This window comes from Xyrauchen texanus, chromosome 18 (assembly GCF_025860055.1).
Source record: "Xyrauchen texanus isolate HMW12.3.18 chromosome 18, RBS_HiC_50CHRs, whole genome shotgun sequence".
NCBI classification, from domain to species: Eukaryota; Metazoa; Chordata; class Actinopteri; order Cypriniformes; family Catostomidae; genus Xyrauchen; species Xyrauchen texanus.
The window spans coordinates 1,714,053-1,728,990 of NC_068293.1; the positions used below are offsets into that span (position 1 = coordinate 1,714,053).

General features: G+C 42.7%; 1 protein-coding gene across 1 annotated transcript in view; it reads left to right on the plus strand.

The window, feature by feature from the left end:
• si:dkey-11f4.7 (piezo-type mechanosensitive ion channel component 2) overlaps positions 1-14,938 on the plus strand; it is a 554,199-nt gene that overhangs the window by 420,964 nt on the left and 118,297 nt on the right. The window contains exons 35-38 of the mRNA XM_052147980.1: positions 9,856-10,055; positions 12,261-12,398; positions 12,496-12,690; positions 13,664-13,922. Coding sequence (XP_052003940.1) covers positions 9,856-10,055; positions 12,261-12,398; positions 12,496-12,690; positions 13,664-13,922 — 792 coding nt within the window. The remainder of the gene's footprint in view (positions 1-9,855; positions 10,056-12,260; positions 12,399-12,495; positions 12,691-13,663; positions 13,923-14,938) is intronic.

The window sequence follows — 14,938 nt, forward strand, 5'->3', positions numbered from 1 at the left end:
CTGCCAGGTGGTAGGGCTTCCGGGGCATAAGTGGAGCGCACCCGCCCTATCCACCTGGGGAATCACCGCTCCACCGTCGAGAGGTGCTCTCCACGATGATGTCAGCTCATCATGCACCTCCGGGAAAAACGGGAGGCTGTGAGCGGCACCCGGACCCCAGGAACCAGTTATCCAACCACGATGGCTGTGGGGAGGATGGAGGGTTCCAATCCAACCCCACTCTAGCATGGGCTCGGGAAAGCATGTCGGTCATCTGCGCATCGGCCTCAGCCTGGGCGTGCTGGCCCGAAGGCGGCAGCTCAGGGAGTCCTCAGCATCAGATGCCGTGTTCTCCGATGCAGCGGCGAGCTCATCCACTTCGAGCTCAAGAGGATAGGCAGACTGGCTGTGAGGCGAGCCGCTGTTACCTCGAGCATGGACGGGGGTCAACGAGCGTGTCGGGGGGCAGGTGGTCCGAGGGGGCGTACCCGGCGGAGCTGCACCCGCTGGCATCTCCAGAACGCCTCCAGCGCCAGCCGCATCGTCCTCAATCCCGTGGGAAGAAGGAGCAATGCGGGGGGCGGCTTTCTATTGAAAGCAAGCCACGACTGCAACGTTGCCATGGTCATGCTCACGCATTCTGCCCCTGTCGAAGTGCCCAGGGGCAGAATGCACAGCCGTGCAAGGAGAAAGCCGCTGTTATGCGCCGTCAATCCAACAGCATGCAGAGCGTCAGAGAGAAAAGCAGGAACTGGTGTGTGTGACTCGCAGCAGACTGCATGCACTACCATCGGCTCCGAAGAAAATTTCTGAATGAACTCATCGTATTTGCCCGCTTAAATACCCGTATGTCCAGGGGCAGGGTATGCAAATACTGTCTGCCAACTTCTCATTGGCCTTTTTTCATAGTTCAGAGGCATATTCGGTGCTCAAGAGAGACCCCTAGTGTTGCTTCATTGGCACCACGTCGAAGTGAGTGACAGACAGGGAACTATTATTATTTGTCTCTGACTCTAGAAGATCTATGCCTAGGCTCCATAAATGTAATAATTCTTTCTCCAAATTTTCAGGATACAGGGTGAATTGGTCTAAATTGGAAGCTCTTGCTCTGACAGCATATTGCCCTGCCACGGCTTTCCAACCTGGCACTATGTATTAAGATATTTTATTTCCAGAAAATGTGACAGATTTATTTTTGGCCTATTAATAAAAAGTTTCTCATGTGATTTGTATAGGGGGCATCATTACATCTGTCTATTGCAGGGAAGGTCAGTGTTATCAAAAATACATTTTATCCCCAAATTCAATTATTTGCTACACTCTTTCCCTCTAGAAGTTCCTCTTTATAATTTTAAACAATTTGATAGTATACCTAAGCCTTTTATTTGGAATGGTAAATTACCTTGTTTGCATTTCAGTTAGTTACATAGTTCAATTGACAAAGGGGGTTTAGGCCTGCCCAAAATGTAGTTTTATTACTATGCTTTTAGTCTCAGACACCTGGCCCATTGGTCTCTTCCTCCTGAGAGAGCCCCTCCCTGATACAACATTGAACAAGTGGTCCTTGCCACAATCTCACCATTGCTAAGTCTTTTTATCAAATTGCCTAGAGAACTAAATATGCATCCCATTATTTCACACTTACAGGCATTATTGACAAAAGTTGTTAATTTTTGATACTTACCTAAATGTTTCCTCAAGCATATGGCTGAACCCCAAATTGTGTATTAACAAGTTCCCCTTTTTCTGGAAAGAATGGATGGAGAGAGGTGTTGCTAAATTGGTGATACAACGGAACAGAACTTTATGACAACAGAGCTTCGAGATCATTTGAAAATAAATTAAAACACAGCAATTTTAGATTTATAGGTCTCAATTTTTCAGGTATTTACAGTTGTGCCATCTACTTTGTACTATTTTTGTGATAATACGCAGCCCCCTAAAGCTGCACAGCTTTATTTTTCCTAGTTGATTCAGAGTCTTGGTGACAGGGCCTTAACAACTCTTAAGAGGTTATGGGAAAGATATTTGAACTTGGTATTGGATAGGGAGTAGGAAAGAATAAAGAAAGACGGCCACAGGCAAACGAAAACGAAAATTTCTGAATGAACTCAGACGGCCACAGGCGCTGTCTCGTTTGTCTGGGCTGCGACCACACCGAGGCAGCATTTGTGGATGGTTCATGTTCTCACTGCGAGAACCGGCCGTCCGGGGAACAGTCGTGGGGCTGAGGGTGGTAGTACCGCGTTCAGGGAACCGAGACTGTTGATATCTGGAAGCAAAGTGCCATGAGAACAGCATTTGTTGGCCAGGTGACCCAGAGACAAAGGAAATAACTTCAACACAAGATTCTCCTCCTGGCCCTCCACCGGGGGACGGAGCGGTCTTACCACCACCGGAGCTAATGTCTTGGGCTATGGGTCGGATGTCTCAGGAGCCCCTGGGAGCCTTCCGGGTCCTCGAGGGGGTCTGTGAGACAGGGGGCGTGTGCCTCCTACGGGGTGCTCGACGCTGGGCTGGGTTGAGGCAGAGCAGACTTCTCTTAGCCGCAGGGGGACACCCTCGACGAGCAGACGGGGCATGGCCCATGGCAGCCGGCTTGCAGCGGGGCATGATGTGAGATATGGCCTCCGTCCGCTTCTTCACCGCGGAGGACTGCTGGGCGAAGTCCTCGATGGTGTCGCCGTAGAGGCCGAACTGGGAGACGGGGGCATTGAGGAAGCGAGCTTTGTCGGTTTCATGTATCTCTACCAGGTTCAACCACAGATGACATTCCTGGACCACCAGCGTGGCCATCGCCTGCGCTGTGACCTTTGTTGCTCTAAGGGCGAGGTCGGTCGCTGAGCGCAGTTCCTGCCACACATCGGGATCAGGGCCACCCCCATGCAGATTTCTGAGCGCCTTGGCCTGGTGGACTTGAAGGAGGGCCATGGCGTGCAGGGTGGAAGCGGCATGTCCGGCGGCGCTGTAGGCCTTCGCAGTGAGCAAGGATATTGTCCTACAGGGCTTGGAGGGGAGCACAGGGCGACCCTGCCAGGTGGTAGGGCTTCCGGGGCTTAAGTGGAGCGCACCCGCATTATCCACCTGGGGAATCACCGCTCCACCGTCGAGGGTAGCGAGAGCGGATGAGTGAGCTGCGTTGTGACAAGTGGAGAGAGGTGCTCTCCACGATGATGTCAGCTCATCATGCACCTCCGGGAAAAACGGGAGGCTGTGAGCGGCACCCGGACCCCAGGAACCAGTTATCCAACCACGATGGCTGTGGGGAGGATGGAGGGTTCCAATCCAACCCCACTCTAGCGGGGGCTCGGGAAAGCATGTCGGTCATCTGCGCATCGGCCTCAGCCTGGGCGTGCTGGCCCGAAGGCGGCAGCTCAGGGAGTCCTCAGCATCAGATGCCGTGTTCTCCGATGCAGCGGCGAGCTCATCCACTTCGAGCTCAAGAGGATAGGCAGACTGGCTGTGAGGCGAGCCGCTGTTACCTCGAGCATGGACGGGGGTCAACGAGCGTGTCGGGGGGCGGGTGGTCCGAGGGGGCGTACCCGGCGGAGCTGCACCCGCTGGCATCCCCAGAACGCCTCCAGCGCCAGCCGCATCGTCCTCAATCCCGTGGGAAGAAGGAGCAATGCGGGGGGCGGCTTTCTATTGAAAGCAAGCCACGACTGCAACGTTGCCATGGTCATGCTCTCGCATTCTGCCCCTGTCGAAGTGCCCAGGGGCAGAATGCACAGCCGTGCAAGGAGAAAGCCGCTGTTATGCGCCGTCAATCCAACAGCATGCAGAGCATCAGAGAGAAAAGCAGGAACTGGTGTGTGTGACTCGCAGCAGACTGCATGCACTACCATCGGCTCCGAAGAAAATTTCTGAATGAACTCATCGTATTTGCCCGCTTAAATACCCGTATGTCCGGGGGCGGGGTATGCAAATACTGTCTGCCAACTTCTCATTGGCCTTTTTTCATAGTTCAGAGGCATATTCGGTGCTCAAGAGAGACCCCTAGTGTTGCTTCATTGGCACCACGTCAAAGTGAGTGACAGACAGGGAACTATTATTATTTGTCTCTGACTCTAGAAGATCTATGCCTAGGCTCCATAAATGTAATAATTCTTTCTCCAAATTTTCAGGATACAGGGTGAATTGGTCTAAATTGGAAGCTCTTGCTCTGACAGCATATTGCCCTGCTACGGCTTTCCAACTTGGCACTATGTATTAAGATATTTTATTTCCAGAAAATGTGAGAGATTTATTTTTGGCCTAATAATAAATAGTTTCTCATGTGATTTGGATAGGGGGCATCATTACATCTGTCTATTGCAGGGAAGGTCAGTGTTATCAAAAATAAATTTTATCCCCAAATTCAATTATTTGCTACACTCTTTCCCTCTAGAAGTTCCTCTTTATAATTTTAAACAATTTGATAGTATACCTAAGCCTTTTATTTGGAATGGTAAATTACCTCTTTTGCATTTCAGTTAGTTACATAGTTCAATTGACAAAGGGGGTTTAGGCCTGCCCAAAATGTAGTTTTATTACTATGCTTTTAGTCTCAGACACCTGGCCCATTGGTCTCTTCCTCCTGAGAGAGCCCCTCCCTGATACAACATTGAACAAGTGGTCCTTGCCACAATCTCACCATTGCTAAGTCTTTTTATCAAATTGCCTAGAGAACTAAATATGCATCCCATTATTTCACACTTACAGGCATTATTGACAAAAGTTGTTAATATTTGATACTTACCTAAATGTTTCCTCAAGCATATGGCTGAACCCCAAATTGTGTATTAACAAGTTCCCCTTTTTCTGGAAAGAATGGATGGAGAGAGGTGTTGCTAAATTGGTGATACAACGGAACAGAACTTTATGACGACAGAGCTTCGAGATCATTTGAAAATAAATTTATAGGTCTCAATTTTTCAGGTATTTACAGTTGTGCCATCTACTTTGTACTATTTTTGTGATAATACGCAGCCCCCTAAAGCTGCACAGCTTTATTTTTCCTAGTTGATTCAGAGTCTTGGTGACAGGGCCTTAACAACTCTTAAGAGGTTATGGGAAAGATATTTGAACTTGGTATTGGATAGGGAGTAGGAAAGAATAAAGAAATTGTTCACTGGTGGCCAAAAATACTGATAAATTGGTAAATTTGAGCAAAGAAGGCTGAGAAGAAAAATCTGCATTGTTTATCCTTTTGATCTTTCATTAAAAAAATTCACAAAAATGTAACCTTTATTTGAAGTAAAACAACTGAAAGAGGGGGAATATCTCATTATTAAATATTTTTTTTATTTTATTATTATATTATATCGTTTTGAATGCAAGAACGTAACGCACGTTTGTGTTGTGTGTCCGCTGAAGAGTTGTTAATGTTTTGGTTCACTGTAATAAACTGTGTGTTGCTCACACAGCTGAAATTTCACTTACTGCCCTCTGGAGTAAACAGTTGGTACTACAAGCTTGCATTTCTCAGGAAAGCATTGCGATTAAATGATTATTTCTTTTACGCTTTATTTTTTGTAAAATTAACCGCACGTTATTAATGCGTTAAATCGACAGCCCTAGAAAAAAATCCAAACTCCACACCTTTCTGAGAAATGTGCCGTTTTGAAACGATAATCAGTCACTCTTGTGATTGTGAAGAGCAATGATTAATGTGCAAAAGTGACTGATGTATTAGGGTCTTTCACATGACTCGCGTCAGCGCTGCAGAATACATTGATGTCTATGAAGTGACTTTAAACCAATTTGTTTTTCACACACACATTTTTGCTTCACCAATAATGTCTTTGAGAGTACTAAGCAACAAGAAATATTTAAAAACTGTCCAAATTTGTGAAGAGACATTGAATGCCTAATAATTTCTTTTAATTAAATATTACCTTACTGTTTACGAATATCAGAGACGTCTAGGTTACTGTTGTAAACTCCGTTCCCTGATGGAGGGAACGAGACTTGTGTCGAGTGAAGCGACACTAGGGGACTTTCTTGAAGGCCTCGGTTACCTCTGAACATGAGAAAAGGCCAATGAGAAATTGGCAGACAGAATTTGCATGTCCCTCCTCTGACATACGGGTATAAAGGTGGGGAAATGCTTCTGTTTCATTCAGAACGTTTCTTCGGAGCCGATGGTCGTGTATGCAGCGAGCTGCGAGTCACACACCTGTTCCTCTTACCTCTGGTCGAGCTGCTGTTGGATCTACAGCGCACATCAGCGGCTTTCTCCTTCTCTGCATAGCAGTGCAGTTTGCCGCTGGGCACTTCGACTTCGCAAACATAAAAGAGTTTATAAAAGAGTGATTTTCTCTAAAAGAGCATTTCCCTCTAAAAAGAGCAATACACAGCGCCGTTGAATGTCCTTTTCAGGACGCGTCTTTATAAAGATGCCCTTCCGCCCCTGTGTAGTTCCTGGATGCAGTAGAGTGATCTCCGCTTCAGTCGGCCACAGGCGCTGTCTCGTTTGTCTGGGCTGCGACCACACCGAGGCAGCATTTGTGGATGGTTCATGTTCTCACTGCGAGAACATGACCATGGCAACGTTGTCGTTGTGGCTTTCCTTCAACCGAAGGAACGCCACTCTAGCCGCCCCCCTTGCTCCTTCTTCCCACTGGATTGAGGACGATGCGGCTGTCAATGGAGGCCATCCGGGGATGGCAGCGAGGCACGGTTTCGCTGGGTACGTCTCCGCGAACCTCCCGCCCCCCCCGGCATGCTCGTTGACTTCCGTCCAGGCTCGAGGCAACAGCGGCTTGCCTCACAGCCAGCTGGCCTATCCTTTTGAGCCCCCCGAGCTGGATGAGCTCGCCGCTGCATCGGAGAGCAGTCCGGCACCTGACACGGATGACTCATCTGGGCTGCAGCCTTCGGGCCAGCACGCCCAGGCTGAGGCTGACGCCCAACTGTCCGACATGCTTGCCCGGGCCGCCGCCAGCGTGGGGCTGGACTGGAACCCTCTTTCTTCCCCACAGCCATCGCGGCTGGATGATTGTTCCTGGGGTCTGTGCGCTGATCACAGCCATGCCCCCCCCATCCCTTTTTTCCCGGAGGTGCATGATGAGCTGACGACTGCATTGAGAGCACCTCACTCTGTCACAAAGCCCCTCACTCATCCGTTCTCACTACCCTCGACGGCGGAGCGGCCCATGCGTACACGGTGAATCCCCAAGTGGATAGGGCGGTTGTGATCCCCCTATGCCCCGAGAACGCCGCCACCTGGCGGGGTCGCCCTGTGCACCCCTCCAAGGCCTGCAGGACGACGTCATCATTGACCGCCAAAGGCTACAGCGCCACCGGACAGGCCGCTTCCACCCTGCATGCCATAGCCCTCCTGCAAGTCCACCAGGCCAAGGCACTTAAAGATCTACACGAGGGTAGTCCTGATCCCGACGTGTTGCAGGAACTGCGCTCAGCAACCAACCTCGCCCTCAGGGCCACGATGGCCTCTCTGGGTGGGTGTGGTCTCCGCAGGGTCTTTTCCCCCTGAAAGAATAGGAAACTGGGTAAGACCACCTTCTTGCGATGCGTGTAAGGGCTCCAGCCATTTTGCTCTATTGCTCAGCTAGGCTCGGCCCTTTCCCAGGTTGGCAAGCATTGCCTTGTTCCCCCTGTCTAGGGTAACTTTAAGATTCCGACGACTTTATGGGGCATTGGGGAAGGGTACATGCAGTTTGATACAACTGGTCATTTTGGCACGTCAAGTACCTGCCTGCTCCTGTGTCAGCAGTACACATACACGGCTCAGCGCATGGCGTGATTTAAATTGGACCCCTAGTGTAGCTTCTTCGACACAACATCAAAGTGAACGACAGACGGGGAACATCTAGGTTATGATGTAACCTCCGTTCCCTGATGGAGGGAACGAGACGTTGTGTCCTCCCGGCCACGTCGCCGAGCCACTGTTGTGGCCGGACCATTTCCGGCTCCTCAGAAAAATCCTGAATGAAACAGATGAATTTCCCTGCCTTTAGGAGGACAAAGCAGCGTGCCAAGCATGGGAGCAGGCCGCGCCAGCCGTGCGTTTTCTCTCTCTATGTTTCTCGCATAGAGTAAAAGTGGCTGTGGCCACCTTAACACTATTACACGCATCGGGAATCTGATACCAATGTTGTGATTTTCGAGTTTAGAACATATATAATTCACTGTGTGGAGTAGTCTTTGTGTATAGAAACAAAAAACTCTAACAATAAATGTTATTTCATTATAAAATAGGAAAATAAAAAATTATATAAGAGCATGTGCAAAATTTTGTTAACTACTCTGCAGGATACAGCAGCAAAAATAACAGTAATTCCAGTGAAAGTCTTCAGTAGAATAGATGTCAGTTCTCTTTACACATTTTAACTTGTTTCTGGACTTGTAAATGGTTTCAGATCTATCTTCCCTCTCTCTACATTATATTACAAGACTACATTATATTCACTGAGTTTGTTCAGGAATGCTACTGTGTTTTTTCAAGCGTTACAAATATTTTAAACTTTCAGACAAACCAACATTTTAGTTTGTCTCGACAAAGTGACAAACTTTATTTATTTAGTTTAATATATACTTTTGTTTGTGAAAAAAGAAATATCAATGTCTTATTTTTTCCAACCACCTAGGTCAAGTTATTATTATAAAAAAAAAACTATTTATAATTTTTTTTTTTTATTGTAATGTACAAGCATGCAATAGCATAGCAATGAATAGTATAATGAATGTTTTGTTCATTAAAAAAATTCAATTAGAAACAGGTTGCAAAAGGGTCCTATAAGAGGGCCAGGGGCCTCACAAGGCCCTTGTATAGGCTATGGGGCCAACATGTTGATGCTGATGTTCTGTAAACATTTGTTTTCTGAGTTGATGGGCTGTGAGACTTTGCAGTCCAGGGCGCCAACTGCGACAAGCATATCCACGTGTTAAGTAAACTATACTCATTTATACACACCAGTTTATATGATGGAATGTTCCTTACCTCAGCTAGCATAGTTTTTCTTGGATGTCAGATTTATTGTTTACGTGCTGCACATATACAAGAATAAAGTGTATACCGCTTATCCAGTACATTTAAACAGGAAACCAGCTTTCTCACAGTAAGCCACATTCTCACAAATCCCGTTTTTTCGTGTCCATCTTAACACACTGACAGAAACATTTGCTCAACAAATGTGATCAACTTGAGTCCACACTCAACAGCGCCATCCAGTGCATTCGGTTTTAAGTGCCAGTTTTAGTGTATGTTCAGGATTTTGCATGCATTCACTGTATATATGGCCAGCAAAGCAAAACTTTGTAAAATTCATATAGTATTTTTCTATTTGAATAAATTATTGCAGAACGAATATTCGACTAATTGTGCACATCCCTAAATTATACATGCAGACACTCAAAGTTTTTTCATTCAGCTGTATATAGCTTCAGATTCTAATGCACAGTTACAAAGAGAAAGAAACAAGCACTACAGTATAGCTTTGTTTTAAGGATTGTAAACTATTCACATACTATTAAAATGTGTCAGTGCCACAATGACTTGAATTTGTAAAATATAGACAAACCATATATTACTATAATAATCTATGTATTTACCACATGTTTCATTAGTTAAAATGGTATTCATGCTTTATATTGAAGTTATAAGGATAATATGGCATTGTATGGGGAACTCCCTGTCATGTGGCCTATGAGGTGAGCATGATGCATGCATGTACTACAGATTTTAGGCTATGAGAGCATCCTTTAGGGATACGGAATGCATAATTTAGTGGAAAATTTAATTACACTGGAACGACAAATCTTTCTGAAAGTAGAGTTAATGTGCTCATGCACCTGGTTTTAAATGATTTTTTATTTATTTATTTTTTTACTAAAACAGCTTATAATGTTAAACTGATCCTTCTCTGTGGTCAGGGCAGGGATGTCACGCATGATAGTGTTCACCATTTCTACAAAAACTGGATCTCCAGACAAGAGACAGAGACATTGCTGGATGACAAGGCCAACCAGCAGATCCAGGAAACAGTGAGCTGCTCACCTCCGCCCAGGAGTAGCCACATATGCTGCTACGCAAAACTCAACAATGCCCACTCATGGGGTAGCAGCCTTTCCAGGTATGCTAAAAACATTGTATCATTTGCAAGGATGGCATTGAAAAGGTGAGAAAGGGGTGGTCTGTATAAAAAAAAGTTTTGGGTTGATTTAAGTATAACATTTTCAACCATGAATTTTAAAGGATTAGTTCACCCAATAATACAAATTCTGTCAAAAGTGATTTACCCTCATGTTGTTCCAAAACCACACAACTTTCTGTCTCAGGCAGAATACAAAAGGATAATTCTTAATGAATACACTAGTCTGTCTGTTCAATACATTCAGTTGATAGTGACTCATATTAAAGCTTAAAAATGAACCAAAAATATTATAACCTAAAGGATTGATAATGATGAAGAAAAAAAGATTTTCAAAAATCATATATTCAGTGAAAGTGATTTTATAAAGCCACTGATTATTGAAATAGTGATATTTATGCTTATTTAGTTTGGATGAATTTTGGGGAAGAAGTTTTTTTTACAACACTGGGCATTTAGGATTGCAAAATTTCCCCACTGTTTTTAGACAAATTCTGAATTCACAATTCAAAACACTAAAGTATATGATATAAAGTATGCAAGTAGTAAGTGTAAATTCATGAACAGTAAAGAAATCGGTCTATATAAATGAATAAGGACCATGGATATTGATGTACATAACAGATTTGTATTAGATTTGCACTATGTATGTGTGTATGTACATATGTGTATAATATATTTATTTATTTATTTTTTTTATTATTATTATCTATGTGTTGCTGCTGTTTTTGTATTGTTTTTCTGTTGTTTTGCACTGGAAGCTCCTGTCACCAAGACAGATTCCTTGTATGTGTAAGCATACTTGGCAATAAAGCTGATTCTGTTATAATCAAAATACTAAAAATATAACCTCAAGCAGCCATTATTGGGGTCCAAGTAGGATTGGCAGACTGGAAAGAGAAATCATCCTGGGCTGTCCTTTTCTGCATATTGCGGTGCTGTTATGTGGCCCTCTTCAGCCTGTTCCAAGCATCATAGCAACGGGTATAAAGGCATGCCTTAAGGAAAATGTGCTTTTTTTCCTGGTCACAAAATGTCTCAAGATTCAAGAAAAACATGTATTTTTTATTGATTATGGATGGAGCAACATTCTTTGTGTGAAAATAAATAACAACAGTTTTTTATTTTAATCCAATATATTTTTATAAAGGTGACAAGGGAGCCCTTTACCCCACACCAGGGGTAAAAGGACACCGGATGGGTTATATTGATATAGTGTAGATACTAGGGCAATAGTTGTAGGACACTATTTGTCAACATAGGCAATTACATGTTTAAACATAAACATATTATGCATAATGGGTTTTTTTTATAACAAATTAAGATAAATAACCACTTCAGAAAAGGATTCATCATTTCTTGCTTTCTTCAATCACATTTAAAATGTTATTACATCTTAGGTTAAATATAAACAAATAAATCTCCATTGTGATTGGATCAGTCAACGTGAGCCCACTTTGATAATTTTCACAATAAATCTATTCACCCCTCTTTTGAAAAACAATGTGTTTAATAGGGTGATTTGGCCCCTGCCACAGGGGCTTTTTACCTCAAATGCTATCCTTTCAATTATTGGACAGTTATGGAATTTGTTTTGATATAATTTCCTAGAACAAAATTGGAAATGACAAACGAATATTTAGTTTCAAAATTAATGTGATAATTTTTATAGTGATGATAGTCATTAGCTACATTAACAAAATAAATAAGTATTTGATCAAATTGCCTCAAAATCAACCTTTAGATACAATGATCTCATGGAAGAGGAAAAAATGCAGTTTATAGTGTCAATCATTTGTTAAGGAAAGTACTGTGGTAGTTATTGCTATTTCGTTTTTTTTTTGGGAGGAAATAATATTAAAGTAGCCTTTTACTTTTAGTCTTTTAGTTCAGTGAAAATCTTGACATTTGATGGGCATTCATAAGAACCAAGACAACTCATTCACAGTGGCTCACGTGTTTGTGAGAAAATTTTGTTTAGCAATAAAAACAGCTAAATCTATAATGTGAACATACACCCACTGTGAACATGCTTGTCTCATGCACTCATGAATGCACAATGAACATCAATATTTTCACTGAAAAGTTTTAAGTTTGGAAGTCCCTACATGGCATTTTGCATATTACAATGTAAAATGATATTTACAGAAATGTGTGTGTGTGTCTCTGTGTGTTTGTATATTTCAGCTGTCATACAGATGAAACTCTTTTAGTGAGCCGTCAGCCAACTCAAGACGACCTTGATGCCCCATCTGAAGCTGTTCAGATCTGCCTCGAATCTGCATATACTGATCACATGTCTGAAGATAGAGATGTTCTGTCAGAGTAAATCTCACATCACCTATATGCTGAAATTAGATTGTACAATGACACTTTCATGCAGAATGATTTCTGTAATGGTTTCATCATTTCTTTTCAACAGAGATCCTGACAACAATAAAGAGCTGAAGGATTGTGAAGAAAAAGTTGATAAGATGAGAGAGGTTTCGAGAAATGAACAACAGGAATGTGTGAGACTGAATAATGTGTGTGATGAGAAACATGACAAGATCCCAGAGTCAAGAGTACTCAGTCAAGAGACCAGAGTGCTTACTGCCAGTGAATTACTGCTTAACAAGTGAGCCACACTCACTTTAGGCTTGTTTGGAATATTGGATCTGTGTCGACTATTCGTGGATTGCATGATTTTGTGCTTGTTGTACACATGCCAGTAACTAGAGGAAATTTCCACAAACTGTGTCCTAGTTAAGCTGCATTAACTATAGTCAGCTAATAAAAATAAGTAGATGTGCAAGCCCTAACACACACACATATTCATACAGACAGCAGGATTTGAGGCTTTGCTTTCACTGTCATTGATCAACTAGTGAAAGCAGAACATTATTGAGCGGTCAGACCTCAGTGAGGTTCAAACAGCTTGTGAATGAACAATCACTCTCAAATTAATTCAGCAGTACTTCAGTAGAGTTTAATGGAGGAAGGATCTGTCCATGTCCATGACAATATATATATATATATATATATATATATATATATATATATATATATATATATATACACAGTTACAAATCGAATTATGATATATATATTTAATAATTTGAGTTGGAGGAATGACTGTATATAATATATATATATATATATATATATATATATATATACAGTCATTCCTATATATATATATATATATATATATATATATATATATATATATATATATATATATATATATACAGTCATTCCTCCAACTCAAATTATTAAATATATATATCATAATTTGATTTGTAACTGTGTGTAATTTATGTTCTGGAACAAAACATCCATGTATCTTCAAGTAATGTTTGCCACAGACCTCTTTTAATTCCAAAACTGCCATTAGAAAAACCCATAGGAAAATTCAGAGGGAACCCTTGGCCAGTTAGCTTTCCAGGTTTCTATATTTTACCCTTAACTTACTCTAAACAACAGGCACCATATCACAGTGATGAAATTTTTGCTTAGACTCCTAATACAATGTATCACAGTGTATTAACGCACAAAGACATACCAGGCACATGTATAAAAGGTGTTAAAATATTTTTCTCTTCATTCAGGATGTTTGATATTCCAGAGCTGGAGGAGTCTGAGCGTTTCTACTCTTCATTACCTCTTGCAGTACGTTTGGTCTTCACTCTCTACAGCACAATGGAGTCACAGTCTGAGATGTTCTGTTATTTTGTGATAATATTGAATCACATGGTGTCGGCCTCTCTGCTCACACTCCTCCTGCCCATGCTCATCTTCCTGTGGGCTATGCTGTCTGTGCCGCGACCCACCAAACGTTTCTGGATGACTGCCATCATCTACACTCAGGTGAACATCTCCATAACTGCTGATGTTTAACAATACTGACCAACAGAATTGACCTATAATATATTCTCAATCTAACCCAGTGGTTCTCAACCTTTTTTGGATGAACACACCCCAATTTCATCCCTGACCCTAGGCCATTCCCCTCTCCCTAACAAAGAGAAGCATGAATTAGAATTTTTTTTTTTTTTGATGGAGGGCTGTGAGATTGGGTTGCTCAATGCCTAAACCCTGTAAATGAAATATAAAATTGTGGTAATTATGTAAATCTTAACTCGCATTGTTTGCATTTATTTCGTTGCAATGTGTACTTGGTCATGTCTAGTTATTGGGAGTCAGTTCCCCTCTGGCTAAACAGCATGAATATAATCCCAATAACAGTTATCTATGTGTAGTACAAGTCTTGTTTTATGTAAGTAAACTTAGGAGATGTTGTTGGCCATTGTTTAAATAAAAGGGATTTTTTTATGAACTGTAAGATTAATGACTAATGTCTTTGAAGTCCATCCTGAATTAGCTGGGAAAGTGCACTTAGATTCAGTGTCCTTTGTTATTTGGCTGATGAAGGCTTTATTTGGCATTAATGTATTGTCTACTGTATGCATTCCATTTTAAGTGAATGTAGTCCATCCTCTGACCAAGGTGATGCTGCTAGAGGTCAGTGAGGTACATCGCAGTATGGCTGGAATCTTGTGTCAGTTAAATTCAGTAACGTCCATCCTAGGTCTGAGGTTCAGGCTTGTGGTCTGAGGTTCAAGCTTGTGGAGGTTAATTTTGAAAAATTCCATCCTAAGTCCAAGCAGTGGCATATCCCATGTCTTACGGCTAGAGGTAGCAATAGTTCATCCTCTGTGAAATCCATCTGAAATGATGCAGAAGTGATCATTGAAGCACCCCTTGTTATCTGGTTGGCACTGGCTGCTGTTATTAATCATCGCACATTGACCAATAGCAGTGAGGGTGGACACCAAATAGTAACAGGATCTCCCTCCTTTTGTGTATTTTGATATTCTAGGTAG